General features: G+C 37.5%; 2 protein-coding genes across 2 annotated transcripts; both read left to right on the top strand.

The window, feature by feature from the left end:
* Positions 1-646: 646 nt before the first annotated feature.
* On the top strand, positions 647-3,414 carry LOC145097487 (Thioredoxin superfamily protein). The gene is made up of 7 exons (XM_079035054.1): positions 647-1,012; positions 1,262-1,308; positions 1,426-1,540; positions 1,618-1,662; positions 1,771-1,830; positions 2,914-3,015; positions 3,100-3,414. Exons 1-7 carry the CDS (start codon positions 716-718, stop codon positions 3,217-3,219), a joined length of 786 nt encoding a protein of 261 aa, XP_078891180.1. The 5' UTR covers positions 647-715; the 3' UTR covers positions 3,220-3,414.
* A 10,454-nt stretch (positions 3,415-13,868) lies between these two features.
* LOC145099619 (uncharacterized) lies at positions 13,869-17,878 on the top strand. Its single transcript, XM_079037161.1, has 6 exons — positions 13,869-14,520; positions 14,754-15,169; positions 15,269-15,355; positions 15,578-16,042; positions 17,108-17,372; positions 17,685-17,878. The coding sequence occupies exons 1-6, from the start codon at positions 13,869-13,871 to the stop codon at positions 17,876-17,878; spliced, it is 2,079 nt and encodes a 692-aa protein (XP_078893287.1).
* Positions 17,879-25,984: the final 8,106 nt, after the last annotated feature.

Genomic DNA, 25,984 nt, shown 5'->3' with positions numbered 1-25,984 from the left:
AAAAGGAAGATCATCCATAAGAGATTGAGAGATTTTGCGATATAAAAGAAATCTTGTGCAAAGATCTATGGTTGATGGTGTTGACTGGAACCCTTGATCGAGAATTAGGGAGGGAAAATTGATGGGCCTTGATCGACATTGAGAGAGAGAGAGATGACTTATGCTGGTGCCAGACGTTTAAGTTGGCTTTTAGATTAATTTGTTTTTTTTTTTTTTTTTTAATATAGAAAATACATACATCATAGTCATAGTGAAAACCGGATACTAAACGTTATACAAACTTTTTTAAGTTTATGCCTTGGAACTACTAAAAAATATAAATGGCCTTTTAAAATAAATCATAATAGTTTGTTGGATTAAAATAATATTAACCGTAATTCAGCTAGCAATGGTTGCCATTTCTATGTAATCATTTCCACTTTTTTATCTTAGTTTTAAGTTTTGGTTTTTCATTTTCTTACCACACATTGTACCAATTAGATTTTGATTTTGATTTTGATTTATATATACCATCATTCACATGAATCATCAAATAATCGGATAGATACAACACATATAGAATTACCCTTAAAAAAAATTGAGTCGTCTTAGACTTTTTTCCTGTGAATTAGGTAGTTACACGTGTCCCATCCATTTACATAATTTTCCTGACGAGAATATTCCATTTTCTTCTCTTCTAGTAGTGTTCTCACAAATTTCTCGAAGCTGCATAACAATGGCGATCCGCATATCTCCACCAACAATCACATCATCGTTCTATCATCTTTCCTCAATTTCTCCTTTCCAATCTCCTCACTCACTATCACTTCCATCTATCTCGTCTCCGACCACCACCACCTCCATACGTTCCCTAAATTTACATCCAACCAGAAAAAATCCAACTGCTCTTGTCCCAAAAGCTTCTTCCACCGCCGAATTCTCCCCTGAAATCGCTGATGTACTCGGAGATGTCAACATCTTCACCGCTTCCGGAGACTCCGTCGCCTTCAATCAACTCTGGGATCAATCTGAGGTAATTACCTACTTCCGTATCTCTCTGAATCATGCTACATCTCTTTCATTAGTTAATCAGTTAGGGTTACTTTATTGTTTCATATCCCACGTCAATTTCAAAATTAGGTTAAATCACTCTGTACTCGATTTGAGAATTGTGCAAATTAAGCTTTCAATGTTTATGTTTTCAAGCTGAATGCATATTACGACATAAAATGATTAAAATCCATCCACCATTTTTGTAACAATTCTCTTCTCCACTCTCTAGGGCATTGCTGTTGTTGCTCTTCTAAGGCATTTTGGATGCCCTTGCTGGTAATCCTTTTGACCTTCTTCGATCTATTCCATAAACAAGCATCAATGGCTTCCAAAATTTACATTCTTTAATCCAACAATGTTTCTACATTCAATCACTTTCGTTAACATATGTAGCTGGGAACTTGCTTCAACTCTGAAAGAATCTATATCAAGATTTGAATCTGCTGGTGTGAAGCTAATTGCTATTGGGATTGGTGAACCTAAGAAAGCCCAAATCCTTGCTGAAAGAGTATAAATTATTCATTTCCTGTTTCATCATCTTTTTGTGTGTTTCAAATTTCAATTACTAATCTTTTCAAATTTCAGCTACCATTTCCATTGGAGAGCCTCTATGCAGATCCAGAGAGAAAGGTCTGTTGTTACACTTGAAATGTGTTCAATCATTTCAAATTATTGTCTTATTTTATGTAAATATTGTAATTGAATCTTGTTTTTTTTTTTTTTTTGATGTATTTTCAGGCGTATAATCTTTTGGGTTTATATTATGGATTTGGAAGGACGTTTTTCAACCCCGCAAGTGTAAATGTTTTCCTTCGTTTTTGTATCTTGAAAATTAAACTCTTATAATTATCAAAAATAAATGTCTTTATGAAGTAGAAGGAATGGAATGGAATGAAAAATAATTAAATAAATATAATAAGGGTAATTTAGTCATTTTAATTTTAGGAGAGACCAAATCAACAAGGAAACATGCTCAAAAAGACCATCAATTCAATTTTTTTAAGGTTTGGATAAAAACCCGGAAAAATACAAACCATAGGGACCATTTTTGACCATTTTTGTAATTTTGTAACTTTTCTAGTAATGATAATATTTTAAGAAGCTAAGAACTTGCATTGGATATTTTTCTTGTTATTTTTTCTAAAAACAACTAAAAATGTTTTTAGTTAAAATTCTATGTTTGGATTTCATGGTATTTAATTTATTTTTGTAGACAAATTTTTTAGCCTGATAAATAAACTTTTTATGACTATCTGAAATAATTTTATTATATATTTCAAACAACAAATACGTTTATATGAAGTTTATTTGAAGATAAATCTGTTATGAACTGGATTCTAACACCAGATTCAATAACATAAAACAATCAAAGGATTTTAATATTAATTGGAAAACCGTCAACAATTCCAAAAGATTACAAGAAATAATGATGGATCAGATTTGAGATAGCCACTCTCCCAAGAGGAAATAATTCCACGTTTAAATGTCTCCCTTCCTATCCCACTACTCTCTTATACTATCAATCATAACAACTAAATAATATAAAATACCCATAATGCCCCTGTACTAATCAAGATGCTCTTTATTTGTTACCCTTATCTAAAATGACATGATCTAGTGGATGTATAACAAAATCTTTATTTGATTAAAGTTCATAATTATAAAATAACCATCTTTTGTTTATTTATCATTTTAATTTCATTTAATTTTATCTTTGTACATAACAAACAACATTTTTGAATAACTTATTCCATTAATGTAATTATCCAATTATTCAATTCATTTATGATTCTATGCCATCTTACCAAAAAGATAACAACATATCTTTTAACATATTAATGAAAAAAAATAAAAAATTATGCCAAATCTTGTAATCTATAGGCAAAGGTATTATCAAGATCAAGATTTGAGGCTCTAAAAAAAGCTGTAAAGAATTACACGATTGAAGCAACACCAGATGATAGAGGAAGTGTCTTACAACAGGTTAAATTTAAAACTATACAAAAACAAACTTTTTTTTATATATAAAAATATTCTAGTTTTATATAATTGTGTATTTGTTTTTAGGGAGGGATGTTTGTATTTAAAGGTAAAGAGCTGTTGTATGCATGGAAGGATGAAGGAACAGGCGATCATGCTCCTTTAGATGACATCATCAATATATGCTGTAAAGTACCCGTTGCATGAAGAACACCATTCATTAACACTTGAATAAAGCACACTAATTAATCATATTGGATAAGTTAAACTAAAACTCTATTTATAAAAATGAAAAGTGATTGTATAGTTAAGTAAGTAATAGTGTAAGGTAATTAATCATATTGGATAAGTTAAACTAAAACTCTATTTATAAAAATGAAAAGTGATTGTATAGTTAAGTAAGTAATAGTTTAAGGTGTTGTTTGTTTTTCTGAAGCCAAAATGTCTGCAGTCTGCGGACCACATCTAGAAGCCCCTGCAGCAGAAGAGATGGACCAAACGTCTGCAGTCTGCGATAAGAAGACTGTTTGTTTTTTAACGTCTGCAGGCTGCTGAAATAAATTGAATTTTAAATAAAATGATTTTTCAACAACATCATTATTTCATATTTCCAAAACCAAACAACAATTTTCAACACATTCACCAACAATTTTAAGCATATTCAACAACAATTTTAAGCACTTTCAACAACAATTTGAAACAATAATAAGTATTTTCAGCCTCCTATAGCGGCAAAAAGATATTTTCAGCCTCCTATTTCAACAATTTGAAACAGTTTTTAGCACATTCAACACATATTAACAACAATTTCAGTAAAAAAAAAAAATATTATTTTCAGCAAATAACAATTTTCATCAACATTTAACAACAAATTGAAGCAATTTGAACAATTTGAAACAATTTTCAGCAACAATTAACAACAATTTCAAGCACCAAAATTTTCAGCAACATTAAACAACAATCCGAAAATTTGAAGCACTAATTTAAAGCAAGAAAATCTATATTTTCTTCAATATTTTCGGATTTCCAATATAAAAAACAAGAATTTTAGTGCACTACAGAGTTTTCCAGCACGATTGATCCTCAATTTTTATGGTTGAACTGAAAAAAAAAAAAAAAAAAACTTGTTGCTGTTCGCTGATGGCTTGGAACGGAGGTCTTTGGTCGGAGAACTCACCTGCTCGCCTGGACGCCTTCGATCGGAGAGGATAGCGGCGACGGGCGGTGCTAATCGTCGGTGATGGTCGACGATGGATTGCAGATGGAGTGGTCGGTTGGGAAAATTGGAACGGGTGAGAAATTACGATGGAGGTGGAAACAAAAGAAGAGACGTGTTTTTTTAGGTTAAAATCACTTCGCAGACCATAGAAGAGGCTGACCCAAGTATGTGTGGTGAAGACCTTGCACAAACGTTTTTATGTCTGCGCACTTCAGAAAAACAAACACACTTCAAACCTCTAAGTTTGCGCGTGGTCTGCGCCGTGCAAACAAAAGAGATCACACAGATCTGCAGAGAAAAAACAAACGCCACCTAAATGACATAATACGCTTTTGGATTACATTAAAATTAAGATTGAGTTCGAGACTCGTACAAAAATAGGAACTTATTATCCCAACAAAAAGGAGCTTTTTTAAAAGCTTTTTGGGTGAATAAGTTTTTGAAATTCAAAAGCTTATAATTTCGTATTATGGGAGCTTTTTCATCAAGTTTCTTCAAATTTTCATTGTATTTATATAGTTTGTTCCTTTTAATACTCCAACAACGCTAAAATCTTGTTAATGGGATCAACAAATAAGTTTACTGAAAAAGTTTACTAGAGTGGACTTGTGTTGTAGTTTTTCGGTTGTTGATGTGTCATGTAGGTGAAAAGCTTAGTAGAAAAGCTTTGTTATTGTAAAGACTCTCATTTTCTATATTTAGTTTAAGCAAAAGAGTTAGAATACTTGCGTCATTGATAATCACATTAGAAAACTTGTCGAGTCATGTCCCATTTGCTTTTGGCTTGCAGAAAGTTTTAGAAGAAATTGGAACTGATAAAAAGAATCGAATATGTGACATTGAATATGTATGTCATGGGTTTGGTTGATATGAAATAGAATGCATTTTGTGTTGTTTTTTTGTGTGGTTTGAAAAATTGTCAATGGAATTTGAGTGTGGATTTTGTCTTAGGGATAAAAAGACTATTTATTATTTTAGGGTTAATGAGATAAATAGGTAAAAACCTAGTAAAAATAACTATTTAAAATGTTTTTGAAATACAAAAGAGTAATGAATTTTTAATTGTGTTATAAAATATTATTGTAACCGAGAATAGTGAAGTTAATATTGATTTAAATCAATTCTTTGTAAATTGCTTGGTTTTTCCTATGTAGAACGGACCTTCTTATCGAATTCCGAAAGCACGTTAAATGTATCTAAGGAAGATTTTGGTTTGGTTGTGGAAAATATTTTTCAGGTTTGTTAAAAAAATTTAAAAAAAAATGAGCAGAATTTTAATTTCATGTTTCCATTGAAAAAAATTAGAAAATGTGTTTGGTTAAAACTTGTGAGAATTAATGTTCTGTCTTAGAAAATTGAAAAACATATTTGGTTGCGTATTTTCGATCATTTTTTCTTTTCTGATTTTTATTATTTTGAAAAGGGTTTAAGTTGTTCATATTAGGTAATGAACCATGAGTTCTTGTTTCTTTTTACATTTTAATTTCACACTTTTGGCTTATATTTTATACTGTTACAAATTTGGTATAACTTTTAAATTTTGTTATGAATACGGTGTAGACGATTTCATTTTTAAATTCTGCCCAAAATATAATTTTTTAACAAATTTACTTTTATTAATTTTTTTACAACATTTTTAAGACTTCATAGTTTTTTTACAATTTTTTTTCTAAACTTTAGATTTCAGAGGGTGGGTAGATTGTAATTGGTGGGTGGGGTAGCGATAGGATGGGGTAAGATGAGCATAAGGTGGGTGGTGGTGGTGGTGGTGGTGATGGATGGGTAGGTAAGATGGACGGAACGGGTAGGATAAGTAGGATGAGAGGTGATGATGAGGGTAGAGTAGTTGTAGGTGGTAGGGTGTAGAGAGTCTATAATATAGGGTGGTGTAAGTAGGGTAGGATAAGTAGGGAGGGTTAGGTAGGGTAAGTGGGATGAATAATGTAGGGTAGGGTTGTCGGGTAATGCGTGAGGCAACGCTGTGTGCGGGTATATAGGGTATATGTTGGTGTGTTGGGTGGGTAAGGTTTGTAGAGGTAGGGTAGGTAGGTAGGTTAGGCGAGTAAGTTAGAGTGGTTAGGTAGGATGTGTAGGGTATAATAGGTGGAGATAGGTAAAGTAAGGTGGTGAATATGTGTAGGGTGTTGGGGGTGGGTGGAGCTATTTGTACGTTTGTTTATTAGGAGTGTGTATGTGGTGGTTTGGTTCGATCATTGACCAAAATCGAGTCATAACCATTATAATCGGTTAATGTATTTCAGTAATCATTGGTTATGGTTAATGGTTTTAGTCGGTTAATGGTTAATATCGGTTAAGCAAAATGATTGAAAATGATAAAAAATTGAAGTTCATTGATATAAAATGTGAGAAAGAGAAGGTATATTGATATAAAAAATGAAAATAAGAAAGTACGTTGTTATAAAAAAGATAGTAAAAAAGTACACTGCTATAAAAATGACTACAAATTGTATAATTGTTATGCATTCAAACAAATATAAAGTCCCATTTTAAAAAACAAAACAAGAAAAAAAATGTCATTGGTAACATGAAAAAGAAAACAATTCAAGATAACAATAAAAAAAAGAATCGTTCAAGAAAAAAAAAACACTATCATTTCATTTTAAAAACAATACAATATAACGAGGGAGAGCCATCGAGATGTGATACTAAATGTGTACAAAGTGATATATATATTACCCTATTAAGTCATTTTTACCGGCTAACTTGGAGTAGCCGGTCATAAGGACTAAATGTGTACAGTTTAACAAGTTGAAGAGGTAAATGTGGACGAAAAAAAACTCAGTGACTAAATATGTACAAATCAAAAAATATATTACCCTTTTAAGTCATTATCCCTTTAGATAAATATTCAATTATGAAAAATCATTATCATATGTTATATGTTGCACAAAGGCAATTCACATTTATAGATGTTCATGTAAATTTTGGATTTTTTTATATAAATGTTCATCTGTGAACATCCATCTAGTGTACAATAGTTTAATTTATGGTTTTTGTATAAATGTTCATAACTTAATTTATAAATGCTATAATTTAGGAATATAACTAATAATGTTTTTTTTTCCTTTTAAAAGAAAATAGTTATTTTAGCATCATACATTTTGGTCCTAAATTCATGTAATGTTAAAAAAACGGTTTTATGGTTCTATGTTGAACTCAACCATATATATATATATATATATATATATATATATATATATATATATATATATATATATAGAGAGAGAGAGAGAGAGAGAGAGAGAGAGAGAGCTAGGTTCAAATATGGATTGATAACTATTGTGTGGTTGTAGGGACCAATCAAAATTTAGCAAACAATAAATCATTAATTAAATCAAAAAGGTTATATTTGTAATATTACATATATAAGTTAAGTAATATCTAAATTTAAGAACTAAAATCCCTTTATTTCAACAATCGGTTTCCAAATTAGCCTATTAAAACCCACCTCTCACCACTCAGTCGTACAATTCCCGATCGCAACATTGCATCTTTACCTCTAACCCACAAAATCACAAACCCATATGATTCAGACAGTCACAAAGTCTTGTTGAAGAAGCCAACTAGGTTCATTTGGAAGAATTTGGTGTGTATGTTACTAGGGTTTAAAATCTAGATTCAACCGACTTATTTTTTGTGCCTCATGCGATCGAAGAAGAGATGGGGGCCGAAGTTGCTCCTTACACCGACGATGATAGTGTTGGTCAAAGGAGACCTCTACCCATTTTTTGTGTGTGCGATTAGACACTCTCAACCGAGCTTGCGTCCATCGCTCCAACTATTGCGATTAACCTTCATCTTCCTGATTTTCAGTTCAATTATCATGACCATTTTGATTTTGTTTAGGGCAGAGCATCGTCCATTTATGTTTGAAGATATGTTGACTCCAATCAAGCATAAATTCATCAATAAATCAAGCAAAGTCACAAATTGAGGATGTCAAATTGTTAATCTGATTCATTATTGAAGTCTCGTTTCCCTCATATCGATGTCTTCTACTCCTTCAACGTATGCTGCTCCTTCAAATTTAATTTTCTCCAGGTATGTTGCCTTTCCAATTAGTTTAAGGGACTAATATATGGGATTTTAGTATAAGAATTTGCATCTAGAATAGTTCCAGTGATATGAAGGAGAATACTCATTCCATTTCAGTTCAATACTCGACTTTGTATGCTTCTTGTTAAATATATTCACCTAATTTACCATCGATTTGAATAGTAGCAATTGAGAAGGAAAGTTTTTGAGTTAAATTTCGTAACTAGAAAGTCTACCTCTATTGGCCTCAACAAGGCAGAACCAAAGAGAATAGTTAGGGGAGAGGAGGGAAAACCCGAATCAAGGCATAGCAGCTCTATTCCTGCTACTTTACAACCTCCCCCAGTCTCGCACAAAGACAACGAAGGAAGATAGTTTCAGCATGAAGCTTGCTTGGCTAGAAAGAGAAAGTCTTCAGCCTAGCTCGACTGAAAGGAGAGGAAGCGCCTAAAAGAAAGCCTTTTTTTCGAGATTTGAAACTACTAAGAAATCTTGCCTTCCTCTGCTGCCCCTCCCGTTGATTCATAAGTCCATCTGTCTAGTCAATGGTTTCAGACATTATAATTTTTTATTTTCACATAGAGTAATGTAATTTATGGATTTACCTAGTACATGTTATTTTAAACCTATAAATTCTTTCAGAATTTTGATCAAGTAATATTCTTTCAGAATGAGGAAGACTTCAGAAAGAAGATGAAAAATATTCTTTCAAAATGACGAAAGCCAATATTCTTTCAGAATTAGGAAGGGTGATGTTCTTCACATGTAGACCTGCAAATAGATCAGACCTAAATAACCAGAAGATGAAGGAAACTTTAGTTTTATTTTTTAAGAATACCTATTATTTTATAATGCTTGTTCTTTAAGAATGAACTCAAATTTTAGATAAAAAGAAGTCACATGGATGCCACCTTAGATGCTCTTGTTGGTGCTGGATTTAGTGGAGTAGGGGCATGCATGACACTAATGGCCATTAGTAAAGTCTTGTTCCTATATGTTAATTATATCATAATGGGTATTTTTTTTTATTGTATGTTTATACTTGTATGTTGATTATTATTGTTGGTTCTTGAAGTTATGCATGATTAATGTTGGTTCTTGAAGTTATGTATATTCATTCCTGTAAGAAAGCATAATCAAAAAAATTTGTATGTTCATTCATGAGTAAAGTCATGTTATTGTATATTCATTATGTTAGAATAAGAATTTTTTTTATTGTATGTTCATTCTTTAAGTTATATACGTTCATTCTTGTTAGAATACATAATAAAAAAGTTAGGTATGGTTATTTATCAACTTTTAACTCCATAATCTTGATAGTCAATTTTAAATCGTGAATTTATAGAAAACAGGTTTATTTGTGAAACATCCCAAAAACACGGTCCAAAAATTTCATTTTTATTTATATCAAAACCATAGTAACCCTATTATCTCATAAAATATAAGTGTAATATCTCAGAATATTATGTCAAAACACTATATTCAAATTACAAATCAAAATATCATAGTGAATCCTCCTAGGCTAAAAATTGTGGTGCGTGCCATGTAGTCATCCCGAGCTCTTCCTCCTACTAGCGGAAGTACCTGAAACCAAAACTGAAACTGTAAGCACGAAGCTTAGTGAGTCTCCCCAAACTACCACATACGATACACATAATCACATAATCGTATATAACATACATTTGGCCCCACCTTGCTACATTGGGCGATGCCCGACATCGGCTTGTCCGGCATCGGGCCCTGCCCGACATCGAGCAAAACTCGGCATACATACGAGCATAACTACTAGTACACATAATATAAGCATAACCCTTTAAAAATAGACATATACACATTCCTCGGGCCCCGCTCGACATCGGACCGAAATCTGGAAACTTACAAACATTCCTTGGGAACCGTCCCGGCATCGGACCATAGTCCGGAAACATACAAACACATACACATGCGAGAATCACTAATACATCAAGCATACTAACATTCTTCGGGTACCGTCCCGACATCAGATCGAAATCCGGAAAGACATATAAACCTACATCGAGCCCCACCTGGCATCATACCTTAATCCAGAACATACTATCATACATAAATGGGCCGGACATGGTGCCTTCGACCCATTCCTACTGGAGGAAAAATCACCTCATAAGGTAGCTGTGAAATCTTGCGTGAGGAATCTCTGATGGCTGCTCCAATGACTCCCCGACTATCATTATCACAATAACACTTAGTAAAAATCTGGTCAAAGTCAACGTCCTGGTTGACTCATCAACTCACCGATTTTTATAAATCAAAACCCTGAAATCGCGGTCCTACTCATCGATTCATCCGCTTGAATCGTTGAGTTCCCTGACTACTTATAGTCGCGGTTTAGCGAATCAACTCGTCGAGTCCCTTTGCAGACTCACCGAGTTATACCTTGTACAACATCAGGACAAAACAACTTAACTCGTCGAGTCCCTCTCTGGACTCACTGACTTCCTTAGTTTGTTTGGGCCATCTTAAAGGATTAAGCCCCTACTCTTCATATCTAAGCTCCATACGTCATCTACATACTGGAAATGCACTTTTATGGGTAAAGTTTCCAACTTTACCCGCTAATAGTCCTTGTTAATGGGTTTAGCTTAATCCTAGTTCTCTTAGGACATAGATCTTGGTCCAAAAAGCCATAATACTCCAGACTAAAGCATACTAACATAGATCTAGGCCTTAGACATCATTTGAACACGTAAAGCTCATAACTTTCCTTCCATGCATGGCCTTTTGGGCTTAAAAGGCCAAACTAACACCTTAAAGCTTGCATGGGCCTTCCATGGTCATAAAGTTTGAACCTTTATGCCATGAAACCCCTTCTAGACCTCAAATCTGAAAGGTAGAATACATGGGACGTGTATTTCCCAAGGACTAAGCTTCTTGGACCAAAAACCCCATGAAATGATAAGAAGAATATCTAACAAGCTACTAAGCAAGGTTGAGGCTTGCTTACCAGAAAATGAAGAGGATGAGATGTTGATTCTGTATCTACAATATTCTCCTTGAATCCTATAGCTTCTTCTTCTTCTTCTACAAGCTTCAAAGCACACAAAGTTCACTAGAAAAATGGCTCAAAAACTCACACAAGGCTCTAGGGTTTCGTGGATTAGGGTTTGGGACTTGGAGGCTGGAAATGAGGCCAACAAGTGGGGATTAATATGCTTAAATAGGGTGCAAAAACCCGAAATTAGGGTTTCATCCTGACAGCCCTACTCGTCGAGTCGAGGCTCTCAATTCATCGAGTAGGTGAATTAAATCCCACGTCCAATATTGTTTCTACTCGACGAGTCTGGGGATCCTAACTCGTCGAGTAGCTCTTCAAAAATGAATAAATTATAATTAAATGCGTACCAGGAATCAGGCGTTGCAATTCTACCCCACTTGTCTTAGACTTCATCCTCGAAGTCTGCTACGTCGGGAAACAACTCTGGGTAGTGCTCTCTCATCTCCTCCTCGAGCTCCCAAGTCCACTCTGATCCCTTGCGGTGTCACCACTACACCTTCACTAGTTTGACCCTCTTGTTCCTTAGCTCCTTCGTGTTCTTGTCGAGAATAGCTACCGGTCTCTCGATGTAATTCATGCTCTCATCAACCTGAATATCCTCTAGGGGCACAACCGCTGAGTCATCCACTAAGCACTTCCGTAACTGAGAAACATGGAAAGTGCTATGGATCTGGCTGAGCTCAGCTGGAAGATCCAAACGGTAAGCAACCTGGCCCACCTGAGCTAACACCCTAAACATACCGATGTATCTGGGGCCTAAATTGCCCCGTTTCCTGAACCGGATGACACCTTTCCAAGGTGACACCTTCAGGAGGACCATGTCGCCCACCTGAAACTCCAAGTCTGAACGCCTCTTGTCGGCATAGCTCTTCTGTTGACTCTGAGCAGTCTGGAGCATGCTCCAGATCTACTGGATCCTCTCCGTAGTCTTGAGTACTACCTCAGTACTCTCGATGAGTCTCTGAACGATCTCACCCTAACAAATTGGGGTCCTACACTTCGTCCTGTAGAGCATCTTGAAAGGAGGTCGATCTATACTAGAGTGGTAGCTGTTGTTATACGAAAATTCCGCTAACGTGAGATACGCATCCGAACTGCCACCAAAATCCAATACACATGCGTGTAACATGTCCTCGAGAGTCTGAATTGTCCTCTCACTCTATCCATCCTTCTGAGGGTGGAAAGCATTGCTGAAGTGGAGACAAGACCCATCTCATCGTGGAACCACTTCCAAAATCGGGAAGTGAAACGAACATCCCGGTCTGACACCACCGAGGCAGGCACTCCCTGTTGAGCCATTATCTCATGCACATAGATCTCGGCTAGCTTCTCAACCGATATACTCTCCTGGATCAGGATAAAATGAGCACTCTTAGTCAACCGATCCACGATGAACCATATCGAATCCACCCCACATGCGATCTTGGGAAGCTTGGTGATGAAATCCATGGCGATATTGTAACACCCCGTTTATTTATTAGATAAATAAATAAATTAAAGAACGAATAAAAGCCCTAAAATCAATAATTATATAGTAAGGTGTTGGTTTCGAGGAGTTGATTGGCACAATTGAGAAGTTGGGGGTTAAAGGTGTAAGTTTCGGGATTTACTTTGTAAAGATTTTTAGAAGATAGGGGGTGTTTGGTATAATTTTGGCCTAATATGAAAGGATTTATGGAAGAAGGGGCTAAATAGTAAATTCTGGACTTCCTTTGAAAATAAATGTAGAGAGAGGGGCTACTTGGTAAAAGTTGGACTTAATTTATAAAGGTTTTAAGGAGGCAAGTGAAGGGTCTGATAAATGGTTTGGGCTAGGATTTCTATGTGATTTGTTTGGTTATGAGTCTGTAATAGTACTTTTGATTTATTTAGAGTCGTTTACTGTTTTGTCATGTTCACGACCGTAAACACGTTTACGGCCGCAAACTCCGTTTGCTGTCTAGACGAATATATAAGGGCTAGGAGTTGGTCATTTGTATGGTTGGATGCCAGTCAGTTTACGACTAGTTTTTGAGTTGTACCAGACGATTATTTGATATAAACGTGTGCAAGCTCAATTTTCGTTCATCTTATTGTTATTCTCGATCTGTGATTGTTTGATTACTAGTAAAAGATTCAGATCCGGACCTAACAATTGGTATCAGAGCAATAAATGGTATCAAAAAGTCATTTGATCGAGATTTTAAATGTTTAAGCTATCATTCTCAACTGTTCGAGCATTAGTTTCTACGTTCTAGGCTTTGAAGGGACGAATTTCACCTTAAAATCGTGTTTTGAAGGCTATTTGTGAGTTTACTGCCCAACCATAAACTTAACTTACGGCCGTAAAAGGAGGAATCTCATCAACCGTAAACACTTAAACTTCAAGAACCGTAATCAGGACCGAAGAACAGTAAACACATAAACTGTAAACTCAGAAACCGTGAACTTAAACCGTAAACCCAGTTTACAGTCGCAAATTCATCAACCGTAATCTCCATTTATTGTCGTAATCAACTTAATTTTTAAACCGTAAACCTCTTTGGAACTGTTAAATTACTTTAATTTCAAATGGATTCTCAAAATCAAACTCATTTTCAAGAACTTGATGTTGTTATGGGCATTACTACACGTATTCCAAGGCTAATGTCTGCTGAACGTTTTCTCGAGTGGAAGTACAGAATAGAGAAATACATTAAAATGAAAGATTTCAAGATCTGGAGAAGTATTCTTAGAGATCCTGTCAGAGTCACTGTGACAGTTGGAGGTCAATTGGTTGACAAAGCTGGTGAAAACTACACTGATGAGGAATTTGAATTGATTGAGAAACAAGAAAGAGCATTAGCCACTTTAACCATGGCATTATATCCTAATATTGCTCAAGGTTTTCGTGAGTACACTTCAGCTAAAGCTCTATGGGAAGCTCTTATTGAGGTCAATGAGGGAAATGAAGATATGAAAGAAAGTCGGCAGGACATGCTGAGACAGAAATTCAACATGTTCAACTACATTCCAGGAGAGACTCTTGAAGCTCAATTGCAAAGGTTCACTGCTCTCACAACTAACATGAACATTTCAGGGATTTTCTTGACCAAGTTAGAAATCAACAAGAAACTTCTGAATGCTCTTCCTAGATCATGGGATATGAATGTTGCTGTGATTAAGAAAACCAAGGATTTGAATCGCCTCACTCTTGCAGAAATCATGGCGATCATCAAAGCCTGTGACATTGATGACAAATAGAGAGAAATCAATCATGTGAATTCATACTCTACTGCAAATCTTGGAGTTTCATCCAACAATGCTCTATCATCTTTCATGACTCCTTCAGGTCAAGCTTTCGCAGTTCAACAACCTCAGATTCAAACCTTCAATGTTGCACCATCCATCTCTCTCATCAAACTTCAAATGTGCCATTTGTCATTCCACAAACCGTTTCTGCTCCCAATGTGTCAGCTAAAGCCTCTTCTTCAAACACCAAAGAATCTGATGAAAATCTGGCTCTAGCCACCGGGCTAGTTAACTGTTACAATGCCTTTGTAGCTGGAGATCATCCACCTCAGCTATCATTTGCTGATTTGGACCAGATTCATCCTGAAGATGTTGAGGAAATGGACATCACATGGCAAATTGCCATGGCAGTTTTCAGAGCAAAACAATTCGCCAAGAAGACCGGGAAAAACAAATGGGCCATGAATGCTGACAAGAAGGTGGGATTCAATAAAAGCATGCTGAGATGTTTCAACTGCCACGAGCCAGGTCATTTTGCTCGTGGTTGCCCGAAGCCAGATCGCATAATCAACAACAACAGGCAGATGGTTGCAGTGGGAAACAATCGTGCAGGAGCTACAGCCAATGGAGAAACAGCTATGGTTGCTCAATCATTTGACTAGGAGGATCAAATTCAAGCCTTGAATATCTCAGGGCTAGAAAATGCTCACCTAGCTCAAATTGATGATATTGCTTCAAAGAATAATGATGCTGATCCCGAAGCAGAGATGATGGAACTACAGCTTGCCCTAATGGCATCTACCTCTTCCGAGCCCAAGAAAAGTGAGGTAAATTTATTTTCTTGTTCTTTTGCTTGTAAAGAATATGTTAAACTTCTTCGTGATGAAATTCAAGTCTTACGTAGGCAAGTAGAGGACCTTAGATATGAGGGTTATCAACTTAGAAAAGGACAAAAACCCCTTAAGGCCCAACTAGAAGCTAAAATAAAAGACTTTAGAAGAATTCAATCAGAATATAAAGAGAAGTGTGAACTATATGATTACGTTAAGAGACAAAATGATGAGTTAATTACCAAGCTTGATACATTAAAAGAACAATTTGAAACCGCAAAATTTGATTTTAGAAAATTTGATGTATCAAGCGAGGTAGTTGCTAATATGATAGATCATTGTTTGCAGTTCAAACAAAACCAGCAAAAGGGTTTGGGATATGATAGGGTTCCCCCTCCATATAATCATTCATATCAGTCTCAACCAATGACCCAGGATGAGATAGCCAATGAATCAGTTTTGGTTTATGGCAAACCATCCGGTTTTGTTTCAAGAGGTTTTATCAACATTGAAAGTACTAATGTTTCTACTTCCTCTACAGATCAACCATTAGATCAGGCAAAGCGTGAAGCTGGAGAATCTGTTTCTGTTTTTAAATCTGATGTTTCTGTTATGAATAATTTTGATTGTGTTTCTGATGTTAAGACTGAAAATGTTTCTTGTGTTGGCTCATCATCTGATACTGTTGAATTTAATTTTTTTCGATATGTTTGATGAATTGTTTGGTAATTCTGATGCTTGTGATTCTCATGAAGAATCTTCAACTCCACAATTCAAAATGAATGAGGCACCTTCACTTATTTCTCAACCTATTTCTCATGCATGTTCTTTTAAGAAGAGTAAGAGTGTATGTAAAGAAAATAAATCTGAAAAATGCAATACAAGTTCAAATAATAAACATATTTGTTTTAATTGTGGTGTTGGTGGTCATATAGCTAGGAATTGTCAAAACAGGATCTTTGTGAATTACTTGACACCAAGAGGAGAGAATGAATATCGGGGAAGGCCATTAATTAGAAATTCCTCAAGATCTCGCTCGAAAAAAGATGATTGGAAAGGTGATAGAGGCAAAAAAAGGGCTGTTTTACATAAGAATAAAAATGTTTTTACTAACAAAACTCACAATCGTTTGCCAAAACCGAACTAGGCTGCGCCAAGATCGGTCTCATCAAAAGGAAACTTTGGATCTTCAACCTCCTCTGGTGGAAAATCCAGAGGCTCAAGGCAAACCTTTAAGAAACCAATATCAAAACCAACTGATAATTTTGTAAAACCTAAATATCAATGGAAGCCCAAATCCCTTTCTAATTCATCATTGAAATCCTCTGAAGAAAGTACGAATGAAGATCCAAATTTGAAAATACTGAAAAATGATTCAAATAAACCAAAAGGGAAGCCCAGGATAGTGATGACCTGGGTTCCTAAGTCTAAATGATTCCGCTCATTTTGTAGGGACAGTTGCGGAGGAATGTCGTTCGTCCTTGGTACGTCGACAGCGGCTGCTCCCGGCATATGACTGGAGACATCTCCCAACTGAGCGAAATTCAATCTTTTAATGGGGGTTATGTTTCCTTTGCGGGCGGAGATGGTGGAAAGATCACACAACGCGGAACTATTACGAATGGAGTGCTGAGCTTCAAAAATGTCAACTACGCTCCCGAGTTAAAGCACAACTTGTTGAGCGTTTCCCAAATAGGCGACAAAGGCTACTCTACCCATTTTACTGATAAAGAGTATATGATTCTTAAGCCAGGCATTGTCATCCTAGAAGAATGGATTCTAGTCAAATCTAAATGGGATGGGAATGCTTACATTATTGATATGAACAGTAACCTACCTGAACAAGTCACTTGTCTATTCTCAAAGGTCTCCGAACACAACGCAATGCTGTGGCATCGAAGACTCGGTCATGCTAACGCGAAAAACCTGAATCGTCTTGCGAAATATGAGATGGTCCGAGGCTTCCCTGTCAGAGACTTTATCACATTTGAAAAGTGTGTTTCCTGTGCTCAAGGCAAACATCATTGGAAACCACATCTGCCCAAGCAAATCAACTCAATTAGTCAAGTGCTCCAACTATTGCATATGGACTTATTTGGTCCGGTCAACGTCCTAAGCATCAACAGAAGCTCGTACTGTCTAGTTGTGATTGATGATTTCTCTCGGTTTACGTGGGTCTTCTTCTTATCCAACAAAGTGGGGGTTGCTGATCTGATAAAGAAGTTCATTGTGATGATTGAGAAGCAAATTAATAAACAAGTGAAGGCGCTTTGTACCGACAATGGAACTGAGTTCAAGAATGCAGTTCTTGACCATTTTTGCGCAGAAAAGGGAATAGTGCGTCAATATAGCTCTGCTCACACGCCTCAACAAAATGGTGTTGCTGAAAGGAGAAACAAAACATTGAAAGACGCCACAAGGACAATGCTTTGTGACTCCAAACTACCTGTTTTCTTTTGGGCCGAGGCGATTAACGCTGCTTGCTACGTGCAGAATCGTGTTCTAATCATCAAAGCATAGATGAAGACACCGTACGAGATTCTTTATGGACACAAGCCTTCTGTCAGCCATTTCTGTGTATTTGGCTGCCCTTGCACCCTTCTTCACTTAGAATCCAACCCTAAATTCAATGCCAAAGATGATGAATGTTACTTCGTGGGGTATGCTGCACGCACCGCGTATAGGGTTTACAACAAAAGGACTAAGCAGATCGTTGAATCCTATGACGTGCGCTGGCTGGAGGAGAATGAAACAGACGCTCGAGTGGGTCCCGAGTGGTTATTTGATTACACATCGCTATTCAGATCTTTCAATGTGTCTTCAGATAATTCAAGTGGATCTCCTTCTAGTTTGAAGAATGTTTTTGAAGACGAAGACGAAGATGAAGAGGTTGTCTACAGACCTCCAACGGTTGAGGGGGAGTCCTCCGCTCCATTTGAGGGGGAGTCCTCTGCTCCATCTGAGGGGGAGTCTTCTGCGCAACCAACTAGTCCATCATCTAAGGCTCCAACTGGAACTCCTAATGCTGAAGCTATACCTCTTACACCTGTTGAGAGAGAGTTCATGTCTAGAGATGCTTCCGATGTCAATCCAACATTTATGGAACTCCTCTTTCCTGAAGAAATTGCAAATGAGTTCATAGCAGAGTCATCTAATAGGACTCAATCAGCAGATGATGGAGGTTTCAACATTCACACTCTTCCTGTTTCTCTCAATGATATCAACCAAGACATACCTTCCAGAATTCAATGCGATCATCCGATTAAAAATCTCATTGGCCAGCTGGGTGATGGAGTTAAAACTAGAAGTCAGAGTGGAGACGTAAATGAATGTCTCTACTCTTGCTTTATATCTCAAATAGAGCCCAAAAACGTTGAAATGGCTTTGAATGAACCCAGCTGGGTAGATGCGATGCATGAAGAGCTAAATCAGTTTGAAAAGCTCAGGGTTTGGAAATTGGTTGAGTTACCAAAGGGCAAATGGTCTCTTGACACGCGTTGGGTCTATCGTAATAAGCAAGATGATTCTGGTGTAATCGTACGAAATAAAGCAAGGCTGGTAGTTCGCAGGTTTCGAAAAGTCGAGGGTCTTGATTATACTGAGGTGTATGCTCCTGTGGCTCGTCTGGAAGCTATTCGAATCTTTCTCGCATATGTTTCTTACAAGAATTTCACGGTCTATGAAATGGATGTCAAGACTGCCTTCTTGTATGGCAAGGTGAAGGAAGAAAATTACGTTGATCAACCCCCTGGGTTTGTTAACTTAAAGTTCCCTAATCATGTCTACAAGTTGGACAAGGCGTTGTATGGGTTACATCAAGCTCCTCGAGCGTGGTATGCGACTTTAACAAAGCACTTGCTCGAGCATGGCTACTCTCGCGGCACTATTGATCAAACTTTATTCATCAAGCATGTGGGTGATGATCAGATATTTGGTTCAGATCTATGTTCACGACATCATCTTCGGGTCTACGTGTCCAAAGCTTTGCAAAGAATTTGAAGGCGTGATGAAGAAGCGATTTGAGATGAGTTCTCTAGGTGAAATGAACATGTTTCTGGGGATTCAGGTCAAACAGAATTCAACCGGAATCCTGCTACACCAAGAAAAGTATGTTGAAGATATTCTTAAGAAGTTTGGATTTTCAGACGCAAAGCCTGCATCGACTCCCATGGCTGAGAGACCCCTGCTGACTCCAGATATTGATGTCGAATCCGTAGATCAAACTCACTATAGATCGATGATCGGTTCCTTGATGTATCTCACTGCAAGTCGTCCCGACATCATGTTTGCAGTGTGTCAATGTGCTCGCTATCAGGCTAATCCTAAACTTTCACATCTTATTGATGTCAAAAGGATTTTTCGGTATATCAAAGGAAGCCCAAAACTGGGTCTTTGGTATCCGAAAAATTCTGAATTTGATTTATATGCTTTTGCTGACAGTAATTATGGAGGCTGTGAGCTTGACAGGAAATCAACATCAGGAGGGTGTCAGTTCCTTGGTGATAGACTGGTGTCGTGGCAATGCAAGAAACAGCATACTGTATCTACTTCTACAGCAGAAGCGGAATACGTTGCTGCATCGTCGTGTTGCTCTCAAGTTATTTGGATCCAACATCAGCTGTTGGACTACGGTTTGAACTATCTAGAAACCCCTATTCACTGTGATAATGAGGCTGCCATTCAAATCACTAAAAATCCTGTCCAACATTCCAAAACCAAGCACATTGAAATCAAAATTCATTTCAACAGAGATTGTTATGAGCGTTTGCTCATCCGGCTCGAACAGGTTCCCACTGCTAATAATGTGGCAGATCTATTCACAAAGCCGTTTAACAAAGCTCGATTCGATGTGCTTGTAGGATTTTTGAAAATGATTTGTTTTGAGGATTAATTTTTGTTTTAGGACAGTTTAAATTTGTGCATTTACTTTCGTTTCTCTTAATTGCACAAATTTAGGGGGGAGAAATCAAAACAAAACAAAAAAAATTAGAAAAGTTTCAAAAATCCAAAAACATCAGAAAATCAGAAAATAAAAAAATATGTTGGTTATGAAGTGTGCTTGAGGGAGAGGTTTTGGGAAGTGATATTATCTAGTGATAACAAGCAATCTAAGTCTGCGTAACGTACCCAAAGTTGAAGGTTCTATGCTCTAGGATTGATGCGTCGGTAGGTACGAAAGATTTTAAATAAACATGACTAGGCAAAGCTGGACTTAAGAAATTCTTAGTCTTGACAAATCTGGACCTAGTTAGATCCGTTCAGCCTGACAATACGACGCTCAGATAGGTTGAGTAGGGAGATATATATGGGAATCCAATCGTCACATTAAATGAACCCGTACTTGGAACCGTGGTTTAACTTTTCCTCGATGTGCGGATTCTATCCTTAATTCTGGTTGGATGGGGCGACTGGTAAATTCCAATAAATTAGGTCTGTAGAAAATTGTTTTCTTTCTCTCTGTCTGTTAGTCATATGTTGCCTCTTCTACGTGATCGGGAGATCTGACCTGGACTGTAACATATGCAACTCTATTTATCTGCATGTTATATATTTGATATTCTTCTTATCTGTTAGTCATATGTTGTCTCCTTTGCGTGACTTCCAATCCGACCTGGTACACAGCATATGCAACCTTCTACTTCTCAACCCCTCTGAAACAATAAGTAATAGCAATCTGAATCTGTTCTCTCTCTCTGAATGATTGTCTACTCACCCGGTGTAAGGAGTACTCTGGAAGTTCTTGATGGATGGGGCATATCAGGAAGCGGGAAACACGTTCCAGTACAATTAAAATTGAACACTCAAAGATTGTCTATAAATCTCGCTGCTCAATTTAGGTGGACAACAATATCCCTGGTCGTCGTCAGATGAATGGTCCCTAAGGTATAGTATCTTAGGAATTAGGATCATATATAATATCTAGGATCTTAGGATCACTTTGTCTTACAATTATTAGTATGTCCTAAAATTGTCACAATTTTTCGTGTTTAAGTGGATCACAATATCGACGATCGACCAGACAAAGATATGAATATGAAAGGTACCGACAAGTGGATAAAGGTTATCTAACAACTTTGATCCCAATATCACAAGACGAAGTCAAGAGTTTACTTATGCGTATTATTTTGTTAAAAATTTCTTTTATTTTATTTTTGAGGTTATCTTTATTTTTCATTATTTTTATTTTTTTTAATTATTCTTAAGTGTCAAATTTTTAAAATTTTTGAAATTAGGATATTTTTTTTTCAGTTTTTACTTTTACTTTAATAATCCTCAAAAAGTTTTATTTTTGAAATTCTATTTGGAATTGGACTGATAATCTAACTGTGTGAGGGAAGTCGAAGAGTCAAGTAGTATATAAGAGAGAGTTTACTCCTGTAAACTCTTTTACCGCCTCCTCTCTTCAGAACCGTAAATTGCCCCCCCTCTCTCAAATCCTCGAAAATCACGTGTTAGCTTTCTTGAAATTAGTTAGTCCACGTTGTAGGTAAGTCAAATCCGACCATGAAATTGTATTTTGTTGTTCGAATCGACTGCAAATCGAAGGAGTAATTTGAGTTTACAGTTTATCGGAGTTTACGGTTTCGGGATATTCTTGGACCGTAAACTCATGGACCATAAACTCCTCTTGTAACCTTACGACCATAAACAGCTTTTGGCCTTACGACCATAAACTCGGTTTGGCTTTACAGCCATAAACCCAGTTTACGGTCGGTGGACCAAGTTTGACCGTAAACCGTCTTTGACCTTGTTTGACCGTAAACTCTTGCTGATTTATTATTAGTGCTTTTATTTAGTCAATATTAATTTGCAAAATTAAGAAAACTTTGAGCCTTTTATTTTTAAATACTTTGTTTTCTTACTTGGCTCATTTAATGCAGATAAATGGCGTATCTTAAAGTTGCTGAGATGCATAACCTTGCCATCGTATTGGATGATCCACCGGTGGCCCACAAAGACTTTATGTCCATGATGTACCGACTACGAGAATGCTTCCTGGCTCACGCCATCACGGTGAATCCTGTTATCTATGAGAACCTTATTCAAGAATTCTGGAGATCAACCAAGGTGACAAAGGTGAATAAAGAGCTGATTATTGAAGCAGTGGTGCAAAATTGCAAGATCAGAATTTCAGAGTAGTATATCAGAGACACCTTGTTAATCCTTGATGAACCAGATTATCCCACTGAAGATGAAGCTGAAGAAATACCTCGAATCCTTGACAGGATGGGATACGAGGGTTCTTATCCTCCAACCGTGAAGAAGCTTCTGCCTCCCTACTGGCGTTTCTTGGCTCATGTGTTCATCAGCTGCATGTCAGGAAGGAGATCAGGAGTAGATGAGATCTCCATTAGGAATACAGGAGCAATCGTTTCTTTGGCCGCCGGCAACAAGTTCAATTTCTCAAAGTATGTCCTTGATGAATTCCTGGTGAACATTGGCGCCATGACTCGGGGAAATAGAGATGCGTTTTTGATGTATCCCATATTTATTCAAGTTTTCATTGATGACCAATTCCCCGATATGGTCAAAGATGGTGATAAGATGGACACAAAATCCTTGGGTCCTCACAGTGTTGGCCTTATCAAACAAAATCGAAAGGGCAAGGTCGTGTTTCAAGGTCTGCATCCTCTGGTGAAGTTCGGGCAGTTTGCAGAGATTAATGAGTCTTCTGAATCTCATGGAACTTCTGAGAAAACTCTTTCTGAGCCGACTTCATCTGAAAGAGTGTCTTCTGAATTCATCATCACTGTCTCAGATCACGAAGATAATGAGACCCCAGATCCAAAAGCTCAAGTCGATAGCGAACACGAATTACAATCTGTTCAAGTACATAGTAACTACAACGAGGGAACGGGAAACGATGATAAAGGGTTTGAGGATGTTGACCTCACGGGATTTGATAAGGATGATATCCCATTGAATTTTGGTAGCAATGATGATTATCTGACTGGAGTAAACCTCAACAACTTGCTCGACAATGTCAATGAAGTTGTTCATGTGACAACTGAGACAAGGGAAGAAGAAGACGTTTTTGTAACTGCACTTCCTGTTTCCAATCCAGAGGCGAATATAACAACTCCTATGGTGAAAATATCAGGGATTCCTCCCCTTGATACTGCTTTACCTACATCTATGCCAATGGAAGATGATCTCACCGCCACACAAGCCACTCGTCCTCCAAACAAGCAACGCTGACTCGTTCTGAGACTAGAAACTCAGAGTACGACGACTCAAAGTGCTACATCTCCGCCGACAATCACACCTGTTATAGTCTCTACTGAACCCATAAATGATGGTCCCAGCTCTGTGTTTGAGACCGGTGGTTCCTCATTTCAACCAGATTCCTCTCCTCCCAGACTATATCTCGATGATGCCTCAGCTAAGCTAGTCAGGCTATTGGCAGAAGAACAATTCTCTACGCCACCATCTCGTGGAAAAGGAATTTTCATTGGAGGTGATGACTCTAGAGAAGACACCCCTTCACTCCATGGACTCCAAAGTTAGATTGACGTTCTTAATCGAAAGAATGTTGAACTTGATCAAAGGAATATAGAGCTAGTCATCAAGGTCGCAGACCTTCAATCTGAAAATACAGAACACAGTATCTAAGTGGCCGAGCTTCGCGAAGACAATGTTATGAAGACTAAGAAAATTGCTGACCTTCAAACACAATATGGTCACTTGGCTGCCAACTTCCTGGAGTTACAAAAGAAACTTGAAGACAAATTCGGTGATGAATTTAAGTCAAATGTTGAAGAACTATATGTAGATCCCCCCATTCCAGTCGTTCCTAGTGTTGATGCTCCTACTACCTCTCAACCGATCAGATCTCCCATCATTGTGGATCACTTTGAAGTGGAACCTGAACAAGCTCCAATGGCAGGTGCTTCAAAGAGTTCCAAGAAGAAGAAGAAGAAGGCTGTTACCAAGGATGACAAAGGCAAATGGCTTTTCAAAAGAAGCGTAGATCATAAGGCACCCTAGGATCAGCCACGAATTACTCTTACCGATCTTAGCAATCAAACTTTTAGGGATGTCTATGGTGATAGGTCAAGAATCGTTTCGTGGGGATTCCATGACACGCAGAACATGTTTATGGTGAGAAGGAAGAGCGGGAATAAGGAACTATACAAGGATGCTCATGATTTTCAGTCTTTTACTAAGGTTGACCTTATTGAGCTATCCAAAGCTCCCTTTTCAAATCCATCAGGAAATCCCAAAGCCAGTCAGTTCAAATCTTTCTTGGAAGATCAAGTGGCCAAGGGGTTTCTGTCAATGAAGACTACAAAGTCTGTTGTCAAGGTTCACTCCAAGGTATTTGATACCTCGACAAAACAGCCAATTACGTCAGTGATGTGGCCTGCTATGGCTCAGGTTAAGCAAGTCCCTGTTCTTCAAAATTACCCTGATTGTTCTCTTGCATCCATGCTTTATTGGGTGTATGATGAAGCCACGAATGTTGCGGTCATCAAGTTAAAGGAAGATTGCATCCGTCTCTATGAGAAAAGAGACCTGCTTCAATTTCACAAATGGGACATACATCATCTTGCTACTAAACAGATTGTGGTGGCTGAATCAATATTTGAGTCCGCTGTGAAAGAATATACGGTGATGGTGGCTCAAATTATTGAGAAGAAGATGTGGAATGGAGCAATGGGGAGATCTGATGTGTTGGTCGTCGAGAAGGACTGAATTCATGCTAGCACCAAACCAAGGGGAGATTGAAGGGTCTGATAAATGGTTTGGGCTAGGCTTTCTATGTGATTTGTTTGGTTATGAGTCTGTAATAGTACTTTTTAGTTATTTAGAGTCGTTTACTGTTTTGTCATGTTCACGAACGTAAACACGTTTACGGCCGTAAACGTGTTTACGGCCGCAAACTCCGTTTGCTATCTAGACAAGTATATAAGGGCTAGGAGTTGGTCATTTGTATGGTTGGATGCCAGTCAGCTTACGGCTAGTGTTTGAGTTGTACCAGACGATTATTTGATATAAACGTGTGCAAGCTCAATTTTCGTTCATCTTATTGTTATTCTCGATTTGTGATTGTTTGATTAGTAGTAAAAGATCTAGATTCAGACCTAACAGCAAGGTTTAAATGGTAATTTATGGGCTTATTTTGAAAGAGAAGGGGAAGGGAGGGATAGATCCCCACCCATCAAACCCTAGCCCTAACTTAAAGAGTGTAGCCGCCATCATTGGAGTTCTCTAGCCGCCACCTTTCTTCGTGGTTCCGATCAACGAGTCCGACGAGCATGTTGTTTCCCAACCGACGGTAGTCAACCACCGAATACCACCACAGTGTTTCCGCTGAAGATGTTGAGCCGTCACCATGACCTCACTAGTCGCCAATATGAAGTCGTTCAGCAACCAAAGCCAACCACGAACCTGTTACCGGCAAAACCGCGATCGACCGCTGTCCCCACTGCGTTGCCGCCGCTGGTACCACCCTTCCCTACTTGTTCTTCTTCGCTCGTAGCTCTGTGACGACCCGCCGATGCGCCGCCCGCTGAAGACGAAGCTTCTGCTGCCGCCGCTGATGTCAAACGTAGCTCTTGTCACCGTCGACGACGGAGACTTGCTAGCGAGCGAACGTCTTTCGCTGCTGCTGCTGTCATGTTT

This window comes from Lactuca serriola, chromosome 4 (genome assembly GCF_051521515.1).
Source record: "Lactuca serriola cultivar US96UC23 chromosome 4, Lser_US96UC23_V15, whole genome shotgun sequence".
NCBI classification, from domain to species: Eukaryota; Viridiplantae; Streptophyta; class Magnoliopsida; order Asterales; family Asteraceae; genus Lactuca; species Lactuca serriola.
Note: the sequence above shows the minus strand (reverse complement) of the source record. Positions and strands in the feature narration are given on the sequence as shown.

Excerpts from the sequence above, each read along its gene's own strand:
- LOC145097487 (XM_079035054.1), top strand. The coding sequence starts at position 716 with ATGGCGATCCGCATATCTCCACCAACAATCACATCATCGTTCTATCAT. Across the intron at positions 1,013-1,261 it reads AACTCTGGGATCAATCTGAG|GGCATTGCTGTTGTTGCTCT; the intron begins GTAATTACCTAC and ends TCCACTCTCTAG. Across the intron at positions 3,016-3,099 it reads GAGGAAGTGTCTTACAACAG|GGAGGGATGTTTGTATTTAA; the intron begins GTTAAATTTAAA and ends ATTTGTTTTTAG.
- LOC145099619 (XM_079037161.1), top strand. The coding sequence starts at position 13,869 with ATGGATTCTCAAAATCAAACTCATTTTCAAGAACTTGATGTTGTTATG. Across the intron at positions 14,521-14,753 it reads CATGGCGATCATCAAAGCCT|CTAAAGCCTCTTCTTCAAAC; the intron begins GTGACATTGATG and ends CCAATGTGTCAG. Across the intron at positions 17,373-17,684 it reads GTGTGTTTCCTGTGCTCAAG|AAAAGGGAATAGTGCGTCAA; the intron begins GCAAACATCATT and ends ATTTTTGCGCAG.